General features: G+C 41.5%; 1 protein-coding gene across 2 annotated transcripts in view; it reads left to right on the top strand.

The window, feature by feature from the left end:
• Positions 1-8,405: 8,405 nt before the first annotated feature.
• rgs3b (regulator of G protein signaling 3b) overlaps positions 8,406-22,160 on the top strand; it is a 74,072-nt gene continuing 60,317 nt past the window's right edge. The window contains exons 1-8 of one of the 2 annotated variants that reach the window (XM_020472334.2): positions 8,406-8,656; positions 9,452-9,502; positions 9,902-9,960; positions 10,379-10,473; positions 10,643-10,711; positions 11,363-11,423; positions 12,357-12,495; positions 13,690-13,769. In XM_020472334.2, the coding sequence (XP_020327923.1) occupies positions 8,578-8,656; positions 9,452-9,502; positions 9,902-9,960; positions 10,379-10,473; positions 10,643-10,711; positions 11,363-11,423; positions 12,357-12,495; positions 13,690-13,769 (633 nt within the window). In that variant the 5' untranslated portion in view covers positions 8,406-8,577. Of the gene's footprint in view, positions 8,657-9,451; positions 9,503-9,901; positions 9,961-10,378; positions 10,474-10,642; positions 10,712-11,362; positions 11,424-12,356; positions 12,496-13,689; positions 13,770-21,791; positions 21,964-22,160 lie in introns of those variants that run through there. The other variant, XM_020472335.2, reaches the window with a different exon arrangement.

Below are 22,160 nucleotides of genomic sequence, written 5' to 3'. Positions count from 1 at the left end.
GTTACTTTTACCATATACCATTGTTCTTGAATACCCAGGTCTCTTGAGTTAGGATTAAATATTGTACACTCTTCTGTATTTTACATTTGACAAATAAACAAACATTCTTTTGATATCTGGTTGATGCTACATAGCCCTGTAAAGCTTATTTAAATACTTGATCTTCTGTGAATCCATAAGGGCAGACAAATTTTGAAGATTTAAAAAAAAATATATCCATATTTATGCTATGGTGGTTCTACATCAGGGCTATCCAACCCTGTTCCTGGAGCGCAACAGTCCTGTAGGTTTTCACTCCAACCCTAATCTAGCCCACCTGATTCTAATAATTAGCACCGGTTACACAGGCAGGCCAATTCTGATATCCATTAAATGGTCTTAATCACATCAGATCTTTTTTAGAACTGATCTGTTTGGTCAAAATACCAATTAGTGGAAAAAAAATCTTAATTGGACTGCCTGTGTAAAAGCAGCCATAGTCCTTCATCTGGCTTCGATACACTGGCAATGGTGGGCTGGGGAAGCTGATACTCTTTGTGCTTATGGCAATGGGCTTCTCCTGTCTGTGGTGAATGGCCAGCTGGATAAGACTCTGCCGATAATGGTGTAGGGCTTCTAACCACCAACTGTTTGCTCCTCTTGCAGAATATTTGCTGGTACTGCACCTCTCCTGGAAAGACATGGTTGTGGTCTTAGCATTTTACACTTTTTGTGGAAGGGATGTAGGGCAACACGCCTTTGTTGGTAAAGGTATTAACCTAATGGGACCTGCTAGCATATTCATTATGGACAATGAGGGGACATTGGGAGCTGCTTTTGAGAGGAAAGATCAGTCAAGAAAGTGAATGGGCTGGGAGACTAAAGGTGTGAAAAGTCTTAGGAAGGCAGTTCTCACACAGTATGAATTGTTGTGTATGGGAGATTGAGGTGTCATTTCTCCTCTATCGTTCTCATACATTTACTGTCTAAGCACAACTCTTTCAACCAAAACCCCCTTCCTCATCTCAAAGTACTGTATGTAAAACTCCCCCAGCCCATTGACTTTGACTGATCATTCTTGTCAATAGTAGCCCTTTGCAGGGGAGTTTTGTAGACGTGCCTTGGTATTGTGTTTTGAGGATAATCCCTGCAGAGAGAATAATGAGGTGGTTGTAATTACTGTTGTGGTCTTGATTTTCTACATTTCAGTGTCCCTTGCTGGTTTCTGTTCCACAATATTGTTGTGCTCCATAACCGCAAGGTGTGTCAGCTCCCTCATGCTTGTGTACACAAAATCCCCCCGCTTTGCAGTATTTTTCAGCAGGGCACTGTGGAATGACTCCAGATAACCTGTTTTACAAAGAGAAAAGGTACAAATTGAAGATTAGACTAAATTGATTACATCGTCTGGAAGGTACTGTTGTCCTCAGGCTACCTCTAACCACCTGTAACCCCATAACACAAACACTACCCAATTCATGTTTATACCATGTTAACCCACTGTTCCCCAGGCACGATGGCCTTTCCCTTGCTGTGAGCTAACTAGTGTCACTAAATTGGCAGCAACTTTGCCAGCCAGCTGAGATTGGCTGAGAACCAGCTAACCAACCATAGACGATTTATAGAAATGCATCATTGCTACCAACACACAGTGAGTTAGCTATATCGACAATTATATTTTTAGTAATGGAGTGTTTTCCAGACAAGTGTAGAATAGATGGCTACCAAATTGAGATACTCTTTATCTAGTAAAATTAACTAGTTTACGTTCGCTAACATCAGTCAAAGATAGAATGAAAGAACAAACAAACATGTTTACTCTACTGAAGGTAGCTATCAGTCTAGCAGTGACTACCATGGCATAGGCAAAATTGATTAACAGTGTTGTGGCAGACCAGGGGGTTGGCTGGTGTGTTTACGGACATATTCAATCAATCCCTATCCCAGTCTGCTGTTCCCACATGCTTCAAGAGGGCCACCATTGTTCCTGTTCCCAAGAAAGCTAAGGTAACTGAGCTAAACGACTACCGCCCCGTAGCACTCACTTCCGTCATCATGAAGTGCTTTGAGAGACTAGTCAAGGACCATATCACCTCCACCCTACCAGACACCCTAGACCCACTCCAATTTGCTTAACGCCCAAATAGATCCACAGACGATGCAATCTCAACCACACTGCACACTGCCCTAACCCATCTGGACAAGAGGAATACCTATGTGAGAATGCTGTTCATCGACTACAGCTCGGCATTTAACACCATAGTACCCTCCAAGCTCGTCATCAAGCTCCAGACACTGGGTCTCGACCCCGCCCTGTGCAACTGGGTACTGGACTTCCTGACGGGCCGCCCCCAGGTGGTGAGGGTAGGCAACAACATCTCCACCCCGCTGATCCTCAACACATCCTCAACACTGGGGCCCCACAAGGGTGCGTTCTGAGCCCTCTCCTGTACTCCCTGTTCACCCATCAAGTTTGCGGACAACACAACAGTGGTAGGCTTGATTACCAACAACGACGAGACGGCCTACAGGGAGGAGGTGAGGGCCCTCGGAGTGTGGTGTCAGGAAAATAACCTCACACTCAACGCCAACAAAACTAAGGAGATGATTGTGGACTTCAGGAAACAGCAGAGGGAACACCCCCCTATCCACATCGATGGAACAGTAGTGGAGAGGGTAGTAAGTTTTAAGTTTCTCGGCATACACATCACAGACAAACTGAATTGGTCCACCCACACAGACAGCATCGTGAAGAAGGCGCAGCAGCGCCTCTTCAACCTCAGGAGGCTGAAGAAATTCAGCTTGTCACCAAAAGCACTCACAAACTTCTGCAGATGCACAATCGAGAAAATCCTGGCTGGCTGTATCACCGCCTGGTACGGCAACTGCTCCGCCCACAACCGTAAGGCTCTCCAGAGGGTAGTGAGGTCTGCACAACGCATCACCGGGGGCAAACTACCTGCCCTCCAGGACACCTACACCACCCGAGGTCACAGGAAGGCCATAAAGATCATCAAGGACATCAACCACCCGAGCCACTGCCTGTTCACCCCGCTATCATCCAGAAGGCGAGGTCAGTACAGGTGCATCAAAGCTGGGACCGAGAGACTGAAAAACAGCTTCTATCTCAAGGCCATCAGACTGTTAAACAGCCACCACTAACATTGAGTGGCTGCTGCCAACACACTGACTCAACTCCAGCCACTTTAATAATGGGAATTGATGGGAAATGATGTAAAATATATCACTAGCCACTTTAAACAATGCTACCTAATATAATGTTTACATACCCTACATTATTAATCTCATATGTATACGTATATACTGTACTCTATATCATCTACTGCATCTTTATGTAATACATGTATCACTAGCCACTTTATCTTGCCTATGCCGCTCTGTACCATCACTCATTCATATATCTTTATGTACATATTCTTTATCCCCCTACACTTGTGTGTATAAGACAGTAGTTTTGGAATTGTTAGTTAGATTACTTGTTGGTTATTACTGCATTGTCAGAACTAGAAGCACAAGCATTTCACTACACTCGCATTAACATCTGCTAACAATGTGTATGTGACAAATAAAATTTGATTTGATTTGATTTGAAAACGTGTACACAGATTAGATACGGACAGAGTTGGATTAGCTCAGTTTCAAAGGTGTTTATTAAAATAATAGTTCAAAAGAAAAGAATAGGTCTCCCCCATGAGACTCTATCCGGGATACTGTCTTCTTGGCTCCGGGTCTTATTGTATCCTGTGGGGATCAAAAACTGAACTCACTCCTGTTACAAACAGTGATAAACAAACGTTATCAAAAAAAATATTGCCTAGAGAAGTTCTGAGATTACTGTGTGTTGGTCGTTCGAAGAAAACAATGACATTATTCAGGTTTGTGTGCATGCCCCCCTCTACCTAGTGGGCAGGATCAGCATTGAATGCCAGACTTTGGTTCACTATGAGCAGCTCAATAAACAGGGAGTCCAAACTTCCCGATTCTACCAGTGAAATAAAAATGTGCTTGTTCTAGCTTCTGGTTTGGATAATTGTGATGTTTACGATAAAAATGTAATGTCGTTAATATAGTAATGACTATATGCCGTGGCAGAGCCAGGGTGAAATTCCCCTTTAATGTTTTGTATACTCAGTGTCGAATCTGTTACAGTTGCGTCAATTCAAATCTGGTATCAGGATAAATATGACAATGAGTCACCGATTGTATACTATGAATTTTTTATTAGCTAAGCAATAAGTGGTAAATGCAATTTTCGTATATACGGGCTCTCTGTCCCACCTCGCAGGGCAAAACAGAGAACTGACAAGATGTATGTAAACAGTATTCTTTATACTGTGATAGACAGTTCCAACCCGTCTGTTGGCCTATCACAGTAGAGACTGGGCGTGGTTTAAACTTGCTCAGCCTATTGCAGGCGCTCAGGCGGGTCCCCGCCTCTTGGCGCTTCTGTTGATAGATGTAACTGTTGCTGCGAAGAACATCCATGCGCTCATACCGTTATCTCGCACCTGGCTCCTGTTATCTAACAAAAGACCGCTTGTTCTCGCAACACCCCGCTCTGAATGTGCCCCCCTCCCAACTCATTGAACAGTTCCTGTCTTCATGCTACTTTTCCATCATGAGAAAGGCCCATGGCCTTGAAACTTTTAACAATGTTTCAAGTCAGCTATGTTGCATAACACATACATACATCCACACAAGCCAACAGCAGATAATATTCAATCATATATAAGATAATGGCTATAGTGTAAAACACAGAAACCTCATAAATCTCAATACTTTTATCGGCACCTAAGTATCATGGTAACATCGTATCGTGAGGTCCCTGGCAATTGCCATTTTATAACCTCATATAGAAGCACAATGTTGTATTCAGGAATTCCGACAATTGATTGAAAATAAATGTTCTCAGTAGTAATCAAGCATGTGTTGTTTGCTGCTGTTGCTAATATTTGAACGATTACACTCTTTGTTATGTGTCATGTATTGTATATGATCTATCCTACTGGATGTCATTTTTCATAGTTCTATGTATGCACTCTCCTATCCTCCGCTCCCTAAGGCTACTAGGTAAAGTCCATTGCTCAATTGAAAAGGGAAGTGACCCTGATAAACACTACATGCCGTATATCTTCAGTGACAGAAAAATATGATGTGGCGTTATATAAAAGGCTGTTGTTTTGCCGTATCAAAACTAGAGTCATGCACATTAGCCTTGCATAGAGCCGCTGTAGTCTTGTGTAGCCAGACGTCATGTTGTTTTCATGTTTTAAGGCAACAGCAGCAGCAAAAGTAGTTTCTTTACTCTTTAGAAATCTTGAAAAGCATTGACACTAAATCAAATCAAATCAAATCAAATTTTATTTGTCACATACACATGGTTAGCAGATGTTAATGCGAGTGTAGCGAAATGCTTGTGCTTCTAGTTCCGACAATGCAGTAATAACGAACAAGTAATCTAACTAACAATTCCAAAAAACTACTGTCTTATACACAGTGTAAGGGGATAAAGAATATGTACATAAGGATATATGAATGAGTGATGGTACAGAGCAGCATAGGCAAGATACAGTAGATGATATCGAGTACAGTATAACATATGAGATGAGTATGTAAACAAAGTGGCATAGTTAAAGTGGCTAGTGATACATGTATTACATAAGGATGCAGTCGATGATATAGAGTACAGTATATACGTATACATATGAGATGAATAATGTAGGGTAAGTAACATTATATAAGGTAGCATTGTTTAAAGTGGCTAGTGATATATTTACATCATTTCCCATCAATTCCCATTATTAAAGTGGCTGGAGTTGAGTCAGTGTCATTGACAGTGTGTTGGCAGCAGCCACTCAATGTTAGTGGTGGCTGTTTAACAGTCTGATGGCCTTGAGATAGAAGCTGTTTTTCAGTCTCTCGGTCCCAGCTTTGATGCACCTGTACTGACCTCGCCTTCTGGATGACAGCGGGGTGAACAGGCAGTGGCTCGGGTGGTTGATGTCCTTGATGATCTTTATGGCCTTCCTGTAGCATTGGGTGGTGTAGGTGTCCTGGAGGGCAGGTAGTTTGCCCCCGGTGATGCGTTGTGCAGACCTCACTATCCTCTGGAGAGCCTTACGGTTGAGGGCGGTGCAGTTGCCATACCAGGCGGTGATACAGCCCGCCAGGATGCTCTCGATTGTGCATCTGTAGAAGTTTGTGAGTGCTTTTGGTGACAAGCCGAATTTCTTCAGCCTCCTGAGGTTGAAGAGGCGCTGCTGCGCCTTCTTCACGATGCTGTCTGTGTGAGTGGACCAATTCAGTTTGTCTGTGATGTGTATGCCGAGGAACTTAAAACTTGCTACCCTCTCCACTACTGTTCCATCGATGTGGATAGGGGGGTGTTCCCTCTGCTGTTTCCTGAAATCCACAATCATCTCCTTAGTTTTGTTGACGTTGAGTGTGAGGTTATTTTCCTGACACCACACTCCGAGGGCCCTCACCTCCTCCCTGTAGGCCGTCTCGTCGTTGTTGGTAATCAAGCCTACCACTGTTGTGTCGTCCGCAAACTTGATGATTGAGTTGGAGGCGTGCGTGGCCACGCAGTCGTGGGTGAACAGGGAGTACAGGAGAGGGCTCAGAACGCACCCTTGTGGGGCCCCAGTGTTGAGGATCAGCGGGGAGGAGATGTTGTTGCCTACCCTCACCACCTGGGGGCGGCCCGTCAGGAAGTCCAGTACCCAGTTGCACAGGGCGGGGTCGAGACCCAGGGTCTCGAGCTTGATGACGAGCTTGGAGGGTACTATGGTGTTGAATGCCGAGCTGTAGTCGATGAACAGCATTAGGTATTCCTCTTGTCCAGATGGGTTAGGGCAGTGTGCAGTGTGGTTGAGATTGCATCGTCTGTGGACCTATTTGGGCGGTAAGCAAATTGGAGTGGGTCTAGGGTGTCAGGTAGGGTGGAGGTGATATGGTCCTTGACTAGTCTCTCAAAGCACTTCATGATGACGGATTTGAGTGCTACGGGGCGGTAGTCGTTTAGCTCAGTTACCTTAGCTTTCTTGGGAACAGGAACAATGGTGGCCCTCTTGAAGCATGTGGGAACAGCAGACTGGTATAGGGATTGATTGAATATGTCCGTAAACACACCGGCCAGCTGGTCTGCGCATGCTCTGAGGGCGCGGCTGGGGATGCCGTCTGGGCCTGCAGCCTTGCGAGGGTTAACATGTTTAAATGTCTTACTCACCTCGGCTGCATTGAAGGAGAGAAAACACAATGGCTACCGTTCATTACAGTGCATTTTAGAAGACAGTCTGTATGATTTCCTGTCAAAAAGTTGCTACTCGTTTAGCACTACTGATATACCATAAACCAAGTGCTACTTGCTTTGTAAAAATGCCATGGAATGAACCTTGGGATGCATTGTTCACCTTTTGTTGTCTGTGACCCACTCTGGCATTCATCACCATCTTAGTGTGGCTTTAAGTTGCTGCTTGGCTGGTGAGAATGAGTAACTCATAAAGATGAAAGTCCATTAACAGATAACAGACCACTGCTTGGACGGCTAGGATCTTAGAGCTCACCTGAACTGGCAACAGTAAAACATGGTGAAGGGTAAGGTTGCCCCCTAGACGCTGATCTTGGGTCAGTTTATTATTTCCCCCACTAATGGTTAAAGTAACTGTCCAGTGTTAACAGATGAATTTCAATATGATTTAAATATTTTTCCATGGTTAATAAAGTCTGTTAAAAGGAAAATGTTCTGTTGTAATAGTGTGGGTGTGTACCGGTCATTAAAAATATGAATGATAGTAGACCGCTGATTGGCCAGCTCATTCTCCTCAAGAGGATGACAAACTCCTCTATGAGGAAATACTAAGTATTTTTAAACAATCTGTTTGAGATACACGTTTGAGGTGGGGTTTTTGAAGTGCTTTTTCTCCAATTGATTCTTTGGCCACATATGAGTATAATACAACAACATTGTTTCGGTATGCGGTAGCAAAATATGAACTTTTAAAAGTGAGATATTCGCTAGACAGTTACTTTACGGTTAGGATTGGGAGAGGGGAAGCTGATCCTAGATCTGTGAGTGAGTGGGAAACTTTACCCCGGAGCTAGATTGGAGGGGTTTCAATGTGTTGGGAAGGGCTCAGGTGGTTCCTCAGAGCATTCCAGGGGCCCATGACTGGTCTGGTCCATGTTTTGAGTGTGGCTGGCTCCAGGGTGAAATCCCGTCATAATGCTCTGGTGTGAAAGGGCAATCTGGAGCACTGACGTAGCAAAGAAGTCACTCAATTGTTTCTAGCTGTAGCAGCAGGTGGACTGGCCCCTCCCTCCATTCAAATGAGTTCCCAACCAATCAGAGGGCCCCCATTTCCAAATTCTGTTCAAAACCAAAAGGTGGTTAAGAATTATGAGCACACACAGTTGTCTTTTTCTCTCTTGACTGGCCACACATTCACTGACAAACTGATTTATTTGGGTCATTGAGGATTCCTTTGGAGCATGGATTGAGCCAAGTAATGTGGAGAAGGGTTTTTAATTTAGGCTAGCAGTCTTCAGTCTTTGTTTACTGTTGAGCATCATTATGATATGGACGACTGTCAAGTTCCAATGATAAATTCAGGCAAAGTCAAGTTACAGACATCCTCAACCCTTTTACAAACCTTTGGTGAGTTTTTCTGTTTCTACTTTCTTTATGGGTTTGTCTTGTTTCTGCACGCTGACAATATGTTACTGTTTTAGTAACCTAATGACCTAATAGGCCTTTGTTTTTATTTTGAAACATTGAATCAACCCAAAAATGTGTATTTTATTTTGGTGTTTTTTCATCCTATTTATGTGCACATTTTTATGGTGTTCTTTAGGGGGCCTTTTTGGAGGCGTAGCAGGGTTTTTTTTCTAAAAGGAGTTTGTAATTCCAAACCCCCTTTGTATTGAATAATTAATGTTTGGCACAACAGTGGGATGCTTGAAAGAGTAATAGAGAGTAGAGTAGCATGACGGGAAAGTGGCCAACCTGGGGTTCGACTGTGTGTAGTTTTGATTTGGCAGCGCTACCACTACACCCAACCTTGGCTTGCATCCCAATTGGCACTCTATTCCCTATTTAGTGCACTACTCTTGTCAGAAGTAGTGCACTATATAGGGAACAAGGTGCCATTTGGGACTCAACCCCAGGCTCTGAAAATTAGTTTTAATTGTGGAATTGAATTAGTTAAAATAATTAGAAGGATCAGTCCTTGGTTAGTTCTGCTCTCAGTGAGTCATTATGGCCTTCATGTGATCAAACATGCCTAATCATCTGTACGGAGGCCATAATTATCTGATTTAATAAGTTATTAATGTGGCAAACTGTCACATTTTAATAGCATACTTTCATCATATGATCCAGGACAGCCCTTCCTGCGCCTTACTCCTGTTTTTTACTGTATGCCCTACTGAATGTTTCTTCTTTCACATTTAGGTCAGCTGAGAGTGTCAATAATGCCACACAATGGCTGCCTTAATATTCAGAGTAAGTATGTTATGCAGTATACTGAAGATCAGGGCCCATTTTCATAAAGGGTCTCAGAATGCTGATTTAGGATCAGTTTGGTATTTAGATCATAATGAATAAGATTACTTAGACAGGGCTGACCTGATCCTAGATCAGCACTCCTCCTCTAGTTCCTAGATACATACGGCTTGGTTGTGGTTGAATCTTGAATGTGTGGTAAAGTTAATGAAATGATTAATGATAATATGGGTCTGTGATTGAATAAACCGTTTGGAAAACTAACCCAGGCTCAAGTTGTTTGCCCCATTAAACACCATTTTGACGTAGGTATTGTGTAAGTATTCCATGTTATTTGGTCTGCAGTAGACGGTTGGATGTGTAACCTCTTGTGTACTCGTCACAACTCTTCATTCACAGTCATTGAAGCCAGAGGACTCCTTGGGAATGAAAATAGGAAATGTGATTTTTATGTCAAGGTAAATTCTTGCTTCCCTTAGTTTGTTTACAGTTGAAACTAACACAGGGATTCAATCTGATCATTCGTTGTAGCGTGCTTGACATTGGCAAATTTTTGATTGAGCCTGCATAAGCAGCATTTATCTCTGTGAAAGGCGCATTATCGACATGGCTCTACAATGTGTAATTGGATTGAATCCTGGCCTAGGTGTTAAAACAATTACTCCATTCTTTACAAACAACAAGAACATAAACAAAAAATGCATAGCTCCAAAAATTCAACTACCGTATGTATGGATGTCACCTTCTAGCATTACATTTACCCACCAAGTGGCAGGGATGCAGTTTTTCTGAAAAAACAAATCCCAGATTTGAACTTTAAATGTCTTGTCTGCTGGTCTGTTTGTATTATATGAGTCCAATTATTGTCAATTTCAGCTAGCGATTATCCCAGACCTCAATCACAGTACTCATCGGAAGACCGAAACTGTATTAGACTGCAAAAATCCTCTCTTCCTTGAGACCTTTTTGCTGTGAGTGGTGTTTTTTAAATTCTTGTGAAATCCCCTTCAGTCTGTTGAAATGTTTGATACATACAAATGTTAAGCCTTATTATGAGAGCTCTTACATACTTCCAACAAGTTATAAAGCATTATACCTGAAGATTTTAATAAGCTAAAGTGTTATCTCTCTGTTACTCAGGGCTATTAGTGTGGAGGATTATCAGAAGAGACTGCTGGTCACTGTGTGGAATCGCAACCCATCCTCCAGGTATTTGGTATTTCATGTTTTTCATTATTTCAAGTATTATTTATTTTTTGATAATGATGAATTATAATTCTTATTAGTTGTATATAGCTTTGTTCATTTAATATATGGTATTATTATATCTGTGACGAAGTTTGTCAACCTCCGGTCCATGGAATGTTGCTGGCTGGTCCCTGAGATGGTTAACTGACCCTAATTTAATCAGTTATACAGTGCTAATGTAAGCAGCTCCCTAAAGAGGATAACTATAGCTTGCCAGTCCCTGGCATCAGAAAGGTTGAGAAATACTTGGCACAGGACAGTACAAGCAGATCATTGTAAATTTAGGCAGATTTCACTGTGATCTAGATTTCACATTTCCAGGCAAGCATCTCCTTGAAGCACTCTCCTGTCAGCTGTTCCAGTATTGGGCAGATTACCATTTATGATATGGAGGAAGGAGAACTTGGATTACATTTTCATTGACTGGGAAAATGAGAAAAACAAGGGTCATATTTATAGTGACATTTCCCTTTGGAACCGTGGATGTAGGGTATAGTTGCCCCTATATCTTAGGTCAGTTTAGCCTTTTCTCCATTAAAGGTTAGGAATGGGGAAGGGGAAGCTGTTTCTAGATCTAAGGGAAACTTAACTCTGGAGCTCTTGTGTCTACAGGAGGAGTGAGTTCCTGGGCTGCATGAGTTTTGGAACACACTCGCTCATAACTTCATCAAAGGTGACTAATCTTCTAATACTACAGGTTGGGACTCCTGTTTTTTGTTGTGTGTTTGAGAAGAAAAAACGAATAAAAAATGTATTGTTCAGGTACACAGTTTGACACAGTTTGTTATTGCTGGTGCAGCGAAATGCTTACGTATGTTTCTAGTGCCAACAGTGCAGCAATATCTAGCAATACAATATCAATAAAAAATAACAAGAAATTAAGACCTATCAGAATGAGTAATATCAGAATGAGCAGAGTCCGGAATATAAATATACAGTATATAGGATGAGAACCATGACTAGAATACAGCATCTACACACAAAATGGGAAAAACAGCATGTAAACATCATTAAGTGACCAGAACATATGCTTGTGCTGTCGAGGCAATTATTTCTGCCGGATTAACTGCTATTTAAAAAAAATCTCATCCACTGTTTACCGCTACACAGCTTTATATTACACACACACACACAAACAGCCATCTGTGGGCTCTGGGCTGGCCTTCGGTTGGGCATCAGCTGCTGGAGTGCAGTGAACCTCAAAGTTACTGTGCATGCAACCCTGAGGTAGGTGGTCATGCGATAGATTAAGTTAGCTGGGCAGGGCTTTGGCGCTGCTACACGTCCTCGTCATGAAAGCATTCTGAAAGTCACAAAGTAGAATATAAAAAAATCAACCTCCCTGCAGTCTGTTATTTTAACCTCTTTTATTCTTTCTTCATTGTCTCTGTCATCTGTCTCTTCATTCATTCTCTTCTCTCTCTCTTTAATGCCCTACTCTTGTTTTCTTACTCATCCTGTTTCACAACAACAAACACATTAACCCACAGAAACATATAAATGTTAACACTAATGTGACCAATCATCAGACAGTGTTTAATTTTGACACCCCCTACCATCAGAGGCTTATGACTTTTGACTAACCATATTATACTGTGTCTGCTAGGTGATCAGTGGCTGGTATTATCTCCTGGGCGAAGAGCTGGGGAGAAGCAAGCATCTGAAAGTGGCTTCGAGACACCTCACAGGCAGGCAGGACTCTGCTGGTGAATTGAGACGGGCGCATCTGGCTTCTAAGCCACGGGGTAGGTGGGATTCACCGGATAATGAGGGGCCGGGAAAATGGGTCCATTTAGACAGATTTTTCACTCATTCTTTTTCCTGCTTGCAACTGTGAAAAAGGAAAGTGCTGCGCAGCTACTCTATATCTAATAACATTTTATGGCTATTCGAACGTTAATATTGTAACGGCTCTTGTTTGTAGAAGGAAGAGTGGACCAAGGCACAGCGTGGTAGGCGTACATAGTGTTTTTATTGATGACACCAAAAAAACAAATACAAAAAAGCAAACAGTTCTGTTTGGCACAGACACTAAACAGAAAACATGATCCCACAAACCCCAAAAGGAAAATGACAACTAAAATATGATCCCCAATCAGAGACAACAATAGACAGCTGCCTCTGATTGGGAACCACACTCTGCCAAAAACAAAGAAATAGAAAACATAGACTTTCCCACCCGAGTCACACCCTGTCCTAACCAAACATAGAGATCCTTATTATTCTCTAAGGTCAGGGTGTGACAACTATGTCTTTAGTGAAACCGATATGTCCCGTAAACAAATTAATTGAAGTGTTTCACTTTGGATTGTCCTGAGTGATTCAACATCAGGGAAACAACTCCGTTGGAAAGGCAGGCTGCTGAATGAGATGCCTGACATACCTCAACGTGCTCTTTTCTCATCCATTTTTCTCATCTACTTTGACATGCAGGCGATTATGTTTGATCTCCTCTGAGTGGAAGGAGGAAAGGTGGGAGAGGGAGGAGGCTCTCTGACATGGAGCTGTTTAGAATGTGCGAAAGCAGCCAATGGTATTGTCTCCACTGAATGGCTCCCTTTCATCCAGGATGTTTTAGGAGACAGTGTTACTGGAGAGAGAGTTGTAATCACCAAGGTTACACTAAGGAAGCCCTAGTGATGGTGCAGGAGTCATGCAATTGGACGCATCCCTTTTTCTCTCTCTCTGAAAACAGAAGTCTATGTAACCGCAATCTAGAGTGATCTCCACAGCCCAGAGCTCTCAGCACACGACTCTCTCTGAGTTGAACTCCAGAGCCTTGTTGACTCGCTACTGGAAAGCTTAGCAGTGCACTCTATCAGAGTGCAGAGAGCTAGTCCGGTCGCTGCTTCTTTCATTGCAAAGTGGCTGCTACTTTTGAGCTGAGATGTTTTGGAAGAGCAGTGCTTCAGCTTGGGATTCTTTGGACTATGTTTCAGAAGCTGCCTTGTCCAACCATGGTGCTCCAGCCTCTGGGACGGTGCTGCCTTCAAGCCCAGAGAATATGCTATGCTTAACAGTGAGTAGTACTCCATCTCTCCTCCTTTCTAGTTCTAGAGAGGGCAGTACAGTATAGATGAAAGTGTGTTTGACATCCATGTGATTGCCAAAGCATGTGTTGGAAAAATTCATACTGATTCATGGATATCGGCAGTGTTTGGCCTCTAAAAGCTTTAAAGGCATATTTTTATTTAACCTTTATTTTAGCAGGGAGTCCCCTTGAGACCAAGTGCTCTTTTTCAAGGGAGCTCTGCATGAACACAATTTATTACATTTACAACATACAAAGTAATAAGTATACTTTGTTACAAGCAATTTAAAAAGCAAAACACATTCCTTAATTAACACCTGAATTGCCCTAGAGGCACCAGAGCATGAAGGTGCAGAGTACTCTGCAGATTGTTTCATAAATGGGGCGCAAAGAAAGTTTACTGTACTTAATTTGGTACTGATCAACGGGACCCCTAGAGTTAGCCATCCCTGTGATTGGGTCTGGTGGCACGTATGTCTGTAATTTAACAATGAGTTATAGGAGAAGTTTGAATGAGGGCTTTATAAACAATAAGAGAGTAGTGCTTTGATCTGAGACTTGAGCGAGCCATCCTACTTTCTAATACAGAATGCAGTGATGTGTACTGAACCTATTGCTCGTAATAAAGTGTAGTGATATAATGATAAACTATGATTTGTTTTATGTTATTTAATGAAAAGCGTTACCCATTCCTATAAAAATGTATTATACATCACAAACATGCTTTTTGAAAGATATCTTTTCATCAGTCCAGATGCCCAGATATTTATATAGTACCATCATACCTTAATGGTTCATGAGCTAAGTACAACTAACTGTCTTACCCTATCATAACCCAAAACACAAGGTTGTTGTACTCTATTGTTTATGTTTTTGTTGTAATTTAGTGTTTGTAAACAAACAATTTACAGTGGCAAGAAAAAGTATGTGAACCCTTTGGAAATACCTGGATTTCTGCATAAACTGGTCATAAAATTTGATCTGATCTTCATCTAGGTCACAACAATAAACAGTCTGCTTAAACTAATAACACACAAACAATTTTACATTTGTCTTTATTGATCACACCGTGTAAACATTCACAGTGCAGGGTGGAAAAAGTATCTGGTTGACCCTCCTTTGGCAACAATAACCTCAACCAAATGTTTTCTGTAGTTGCGGATCACACCTGCACAATGGTCAGGAGGGATTTTGGACCATTCCTCTTTACAAAACTGTTTCAGTTCAGCAATATTCTTGGGCTGTCTGGTGTGAACTGCTCTCTTGAGGTCATGCCACAGCATCTAAATCGGGTTGCGATCAGGACTCTGACTGGGCCATTCCAGAAGGTGTATTTTCTTCTTTTGATGATTTACTTCTGTGTTTTGGGTTGTTGTGCTATTGCATCACCCAACTTCTGTTGAGCTTCAATCAGCGGACAGATAGGCTAACACGTCTTGAGAAACTTGAACTTCATTTTTCCGTCGACGATAGCAACCTATCCAGGCCCTGAGGCAGTAAAGCAACTCCAAACTGTGATGCTCCCTCCACCATACTTTACAGTTGGGATGAGGTTTTGATGTTGGTGTGCTGTGCCTTTTTTTTTCTCCACACATAGTGTTCCTTCCAAACAACTCAACTGTGGTTTCATCTGTCCAAATAATATTTTGCCAGTAGCTCTGTGTTACATCCAGGTGTACTTTTATTAAACTTCAGAAGTGCAGCAAAATGTTCAGCAGAGGCTTTTTCCATGGTGTCCTCCCATGAACACCATTCTTGTTTAGTGTTTTATGCATCGTAGACTCGTCAACAGAGATGTTAGCATGTTCCAGAGATTTCTGTAAGTCTTTAGCTGACACGCTAGGATTCTTCTTAACCTCCATTAAGCATTCTACACTGCCTCCTCTAGGGAGAGTAGCAACAGTGCTGAACTTTCTCCATAGACAATTTGTCTTGCCGTGGACTGATGAACATCAAGGCTTTTAGAGATACTTTTGTAACCCTTTCCAGCTTTATGCAAGTGAACAATTCTTAGGTCTTCTGAGATCTCTTTTGTTCAGGGCATGGTTCACATCAGGCAATGATTCTTGTGAATAGCAAACTCAAATTTGGTGAGTTTTTTTATTTTTATAAGGAAAGGCAGCTCTAACCAACATCTCCAATTTCATTGATTGTACTCCAGGTTAGCCGACTCCTGACTCCAATTAGCTTTTGGAGAAGTCATTAGCCTAGGGGTTCATATACTTTTTCCAACCTACACTGTGAATGTTCAAATAATGTATTCAATGTATATACAATAATATTTGTGTTATCAGTTTAAGCATACTGTTTGTCTATTGTTGGGACTTAGATGAAGATCAGATAAAATTTGATGACCAATTTATGCAGAAATCCAGGTAATTCCAAAGGGATCACATACTTTTTCTTGCCACTGTATAGCTTCAAAATATGATTGAAAGTTGTCATGGATGGTCAGTCCTTGCATCCATAACACCACCTATCTATATCTCTATCCCTCAGCTTTTTTTGTAAACACAGTGGTGGTGCTACCATTGGGCTAAAACACAAACTCAGGATTGTGGCTTTAACCTGTTAACCTTAGGTTAATTGAGTATGTGGGAGGAAATATTTGTTCAGAGGCGATCAAACATTCGTAAATGATGAATTGATGTGCACTCACACAGTTGTATTAGCTGATTGCATGTTGGTCACACCAGTGCTAAATGTTTTTCATTTTGACTGTCTTACAGAAGGCAGATTTTTGTATGCATATTGAAATTGTTCTTTTAATTTCCAAACATGAACCAGAAATTACTAATACTATGTGTTAAAATTGAAGATGCATGGATGAAGTGCATATGGTTTGGCTTTGTAACCCACTACTAGCTAACTATAACATTAATTGTTTAATTCCTTTTTACTTTGAAATGTCCTTGTTTTTGAAAGAAAAGCAAAAAACAAATCCATTATCCACGGCCACTTTTTAAAAATGGAATATCTACATAGGTGTACAGAAGCCCATTATCAGCAACCATCACTCCTGTGTTCTAAGGGCACGTTGTGTTAGCTTATCCAAGTTTATAATTTTAAAAGGCTAATTGATCATTAGAAAATTGCTTTAACCTGGTTTTTGCTCCATGTGCAATATTTAGGTGTTGGTTTAAAGTGTTCTAAGGCTGTCATGGCTAACTGCAATAGTGTTCTCAATTGCGAACATTGGATTGCCTTTTAAAAAGAAATTGGCTGTGCGTTAGGTTCACAAACTTATTTCAGCATAGCTGAAAACGGGCCTCCTTTAGACTAGTAGAGTATCTGGAGCATCAGCATTTGTGGGTTTGATTACAGGCTCAAAATGTCCAGAAACAAAGCACTTTCTTCTTAAACTCGTCAGTCTATTCTTGTTCTGAGAAATGAAGGCTATTCCATGTGAGAAATTGCCAAGAAACTGAAGATCTCGTACAACGCTGTATACTACTCCTTTCACAGAACAATGCAAATGGGCTCTAACCAGAATAGAAAGAGGAGTGGGAGGCCCTGGTGCACAACTGAGAAAGAGGACAAGTACATTAGAGTGTCTAGTTTGAGAAGTCCTCAACTGGCAGCTTCATTAAATAGTACCCGTAAAACCCAATTCTCAACGTCAACAGTAAAGAGGCGACTCCGGGATGCTGGCCTTCTAGGCAGAGTTGCCAAGAAAAAAACATCTCAGACTGGACAATAAAAGATTGGCAAAAGAACAGACACTGGTCAGAGAAACTCTGCCTAGAAGGCCAGCATCCCGGAGTGTATATACAATTGAAGTGGGAAGTTTACATACACTTTGGTTGGAGGCATTAAAACTTGTTTTTCAACCATTCCGCAAAGTTCTTGTTAACAAACTATAGTTTTGGTAAGTCGGTTAGGCCATCTACTTTGTGCATCACACAAGTAATTTTTCCAACAATTGTTTACAGACTGATTATTTCACTGTATCACAATTCCAGTGGGTCAGAAGTTTACATAGAATAATTTGAGTGTGCCTTTAAACAGCTTGGAAAATTCCAGAAAATTATGTAATGGCTTTAGAAGCTTCTGATAGGCTAATTGACATTATTTGAGTCAATTGGAGGTGTTCCTGTGGATGTATTTCAAGGCCTACATTCAAACTCAGTGCCTCTTTGCTTGACATCATGGGAAAATCAAAAGAAATCAGCCAAGACCTCTACAAGTCTGATTCAAAAAATAGTAGACGTCTACAAGTCTTTGGTGCAAAAAGTGCAAATCAATCCCAGAACAACAGCAAAGGACCTTGTGAAGATGCTGGAGGAAACAGGTGCAAAAGTATCTATATCCACAGTAAAACGAGTCCAATATCGACAACCTGAAAGGCCGTTCAGCAAGGAAGAAGCCACTGCTCCAAAACCGCCATAAAGCCAGACTACGGTTTGCAACTGCACATGGGGACAGATAACATACTTTTTTGAGAAATGTCCTCTGGTCTGATGATACAGAAATATAACTGTTTGGCCATAATTACCATTGTTATGTTTGGAGGAAAAAGGGGGAGGCTTGCAAGCCGAAGAACACCATCCCAGCCGTGAAGCATGGGGGTGACAGCATCATGTTGGGGGGGGGTGCTTTGCTGCAGGAGGGACTGGTGCACTTCACAAAATAGATGGTCTCATGAGGTAGGAAAATTATGTGGATATATTGAAGCAACATCTCAAGTCATCAGTCAGGAAGTTAAAGCTTGGTCACGAATGGGTCTTCCAAATGAACAATGACCCCAAGCATACTTCCAAAGTTGTGGCAAAATGTCTTAACGACAACAAAGTCAAGGTATTGGAGTGGCCATCATAAAGCCCTGGCCTCAATCCCATAGAAAATGTGTGGGCAGAACTGAAAAAGCATGTGCGAGCAAGGAGGCCTACAAACCGGACTCAGTTACACCAGCTCTGTCAGGAGGAATGAGCCAAAATTCACCCAACTTATTGTGGGAAGCTTGTGGAAGGTTACCAAATACTAATTGAGTGTATGTAAACTTCTGACCCACTGGGAATGTGATGAAAGAAATAAAAGCTGAAATAAATCATTTGCTCTACTATTTAGTTAGATTACTTGTTGGTTATTGTCGGAACTAGAAGCACAAGCATTTCGCTACACTCGCATTAACTTGCTAACCATGTGTATGTGACAAATAAAATTTGATTTGATTATTCTGACATTTCACATTCTTAAAATAAAGTTGGGATCCTAACTGACCAAAGACATGGAATTTTTACTCGGATTAAATGTCAGGAATTGTGAAAAACTGAGTTTAAATTTATTTGGCTGAGGTGTATGTAAACTTCCGACTTCAGCTGGATATAGTCTTAAGTCTGGACACGCCTACCTACTCATTCAAGGTTTTTGTTTATCTTTACTATTTTCTACATTGTAACACATGGAATCATGTAGTATCCAACCACCAATTTAAAAAAAATATATTTTATATTATTCAAAATGCTACCCTTTGCCTTGATGACAGCTTTGTACGCTCTTGGCATTCTCTCAAACAGCTTCATCTGGAATGCTTTTCCAACCTTTTTGAAGGAGTTCCCACATATGCAGTGCACTTGTTGGCTGCTTTTCCTTCACTCTGCGGTCCAACTCATCCCAAACCATCTCAATTGGGTTGACGTTGGGTGATCGTGGAGGCCAGGTCATCTGATGCAGCACTCCATCACTTTCCCTCTTGGTCAAATAGCCCTTACACAGCTTGGAGGTGTGTTTGGGGTCATTGTCCTGTTGAAAAACAAATGATAATCCCACTAAGTGCAAACCAGATGGGATGGCGTATCGCAGCAGAATGCTGTGGTAGCCATGCTTATTAAGTGTGCCTTGAATTCTAAATAAATTACAGACTGTCTCACCAGCACAGCACCATCACACCTCCTCCTCCATGCTTAATGTTGGGAACCACACATGCGGAGATCAATCGTTCACCTACTCTGAGTCTCACAAAGACACAGCGGTTTGAACCAAAAATATAAAATTTTGATTAATCAGAGCAAAGGACAGATTTCCACAAGTTTAATGTCCATTGTTCGTGTTCCTTGACCCAAGCAAGTCTCTTTTATTGGTGTCCTTTAGTACTGGTTTCTTTGCAGCAATTCAACCATGAAGATGTGTCTGTTGAACTCTGTGAAGCATTTATTTGGGCTGCAATTTCTGAGGCTGGTAATACTAATGAACTTATCCTCTGCATCAGAGGTAACTCTGGATCTTCCTTTCCTGTGGTAGGCCTCATGAGAGCCACTTTCATCATAGCGCTTGATGGTTTTTGCAACTGCACTTGAAGAAACGTAAAGTTTTAGAAATTTTCCGGATTGACTGACCTTCATGTCTTACAATAATGATGGACTGTCATTTCTCTGCTTATTTTAGCTGTTCTTGCCACAATATGGACTTGGTATTTTACTAAATAGGGCAATCTTCTGTATTACCACCCCTTGTCACAGCACAACTGATTGGCTCAAACGCATTAAGAAGGAAAGAAATTCCACAAATTAACTTTTAACAAGGCACACCTGTTAAGTCCATGTGACTACGTCATGAAGCTGGTTGAAATAATGCCAGGAGTGTGCAAAGCTGTCATCAAGGCAAAGGGTGGCTAATTTGAAGAATCTCAAATATAAAAAATATATTGATTTAACACTTTTTTTAGGTTACTACAGGATTCCATGTGTGTTATTTCATAGTTTTGATGTCTTTACTATTATTCTTCAATGTAGAAAATATAAAAAATAAAGAAAACACTAGAATGAGTAGGTGTGTCCAAACGTTTGACTGGTACTGTATATATAGCCTTAGCCATATAGATCATCTTTTTACATTTTAATGTCAAATTTGACTTCTGCTATTAGGTTTTGCATCAGCATTTCTCTAGCAGAGTTTTAATGGAAAGGAATGGACTAGCAACAACATCCACAAACCAATCATGTCAATGGTGGACCCCCCCCCCCCCCCCCCCCCCCCACTCTTACTGTAATAAGTTAAAAGTGCTTATGCTGATAATAGTAAAAGGCAAAATAATGACAGGGAAGTGTAGGCTATTGATGTTGGTGTCTTTCAAATAGCACTTCATTGTCCTGCCCTCTTACTCCACCTTCCCCCGGTCCGCTTGGCAGTCTCTACGTTTCCTAGTCCCACAGACAAAGATGGGAAGTAGCAAAAGCCAACATTTTGGCTGTAATATGAAGCTGGGGCATCGCAGTGTTTTAAATTTAATCTGCTGTTTGATTCCACTTACAAGTACTGTGGGTGTGTCCGAAATGGTACCCTATTCCCCATGTAGTCTAGTGTACCACTTTTGACCAGAACCTATGAGAATAGCCCTATGAAGCTCTGGTCAAAAGTAGTGCACTAAAGTATACAGGGAATAGGGTGTCATTTTGGAAGCACTCTGTGTTTTCCCTCCTGTAGAGGGAGGGGCCTTTTCAGCCCACAGTGGAAGCTGGTCAAACAAATTACTTTTCTTCGCCTCAGAATCAGGGATTCACAAACCCTCACTTTTTGAATAAATGTTTTAATTTCTTTACGATTGAAAAAAAAAAATGTGTTGTATTGTCTGCTGTCCAAAGCATTACTGTTATTCTGTGGTGGAAATTAAAAATAACTTATGTTGAGTCATTTAATCGTAACACAAAAACAACACAAAGATAACATTTGGAAATAAATAGAAAATAGATAGTACAATAAACTTTTCTACTAAAACCATCCTTCCTAGTCCTTCCATGAAGGCACTTCAAAGTACTTTTCACAAACCCTGATTCCTATGAAGGTGACGAGAAGTACATTTATTGGGAATTTGTGTGTGGGTTAACATGAGTCACACGAGACTAGGGTAAATGTACCGAGAGTGGAGGGACACCACTGTGCCTGTTTAGTTCAGGAAACACGTTGGCTTATCAAGCACAGACATACTGCTTGGCCACAGGTTGGGGGTTGGAAGGTGGTTTCCTGCTATTCTTCTGCCGAGTTGGGTTCCCATGAGTGGAAATGCTTGGTTCACAGCATTAGAGTCCAGCAAAGCAGGCTACTGGTCCCACTTCACATTGCACTTGCTCTATCTGATATCTTACTGAATAATATGCTATCTGCCGCATGTATAATTTAATCTGCTGAAGCTATGCATACCATCCACGGGCTTTGCAGGGTCTGCATCGGACGGAATCTGCCTCAGGTTTGTCACACTACTTTCTTCAGGTCTGACACAGTTGGGGGGGGGGGGTAGTAGAGAAGGACTGGGAAACAGATTATTGTGATTGTGTGCAATGGGAGACTAATACATGTAATATATCAGCAGTGTTGTATTAGCAGTGCTCTCATTCGATAGGTGCAGGGGGACATTGACCCTAGACACTGATCTTGGCATTTTCC

Source organism: Oncorhynchus kisutch, linkage group LG3 (assembly GCF_002021735.2).
Source record: "Oncorhynchus kisutch isolate 150728-3 linkage group LG3, Okis_V2, whole genome shotgun sequence".
In the NCBI taxonomy this organism is placed as follows: Eukaryota; Metazoa; Chordata; class Actinopteri; order Salmoniformes; family Salmonidae; genus Oncorhynchus; species Oncorhynchus kisutch.
The sequence above is the reverse complement of the archived record's forward strand: the minus strand, read 5'-3'. Positions and strand labels throughout refer to the sequence as shown.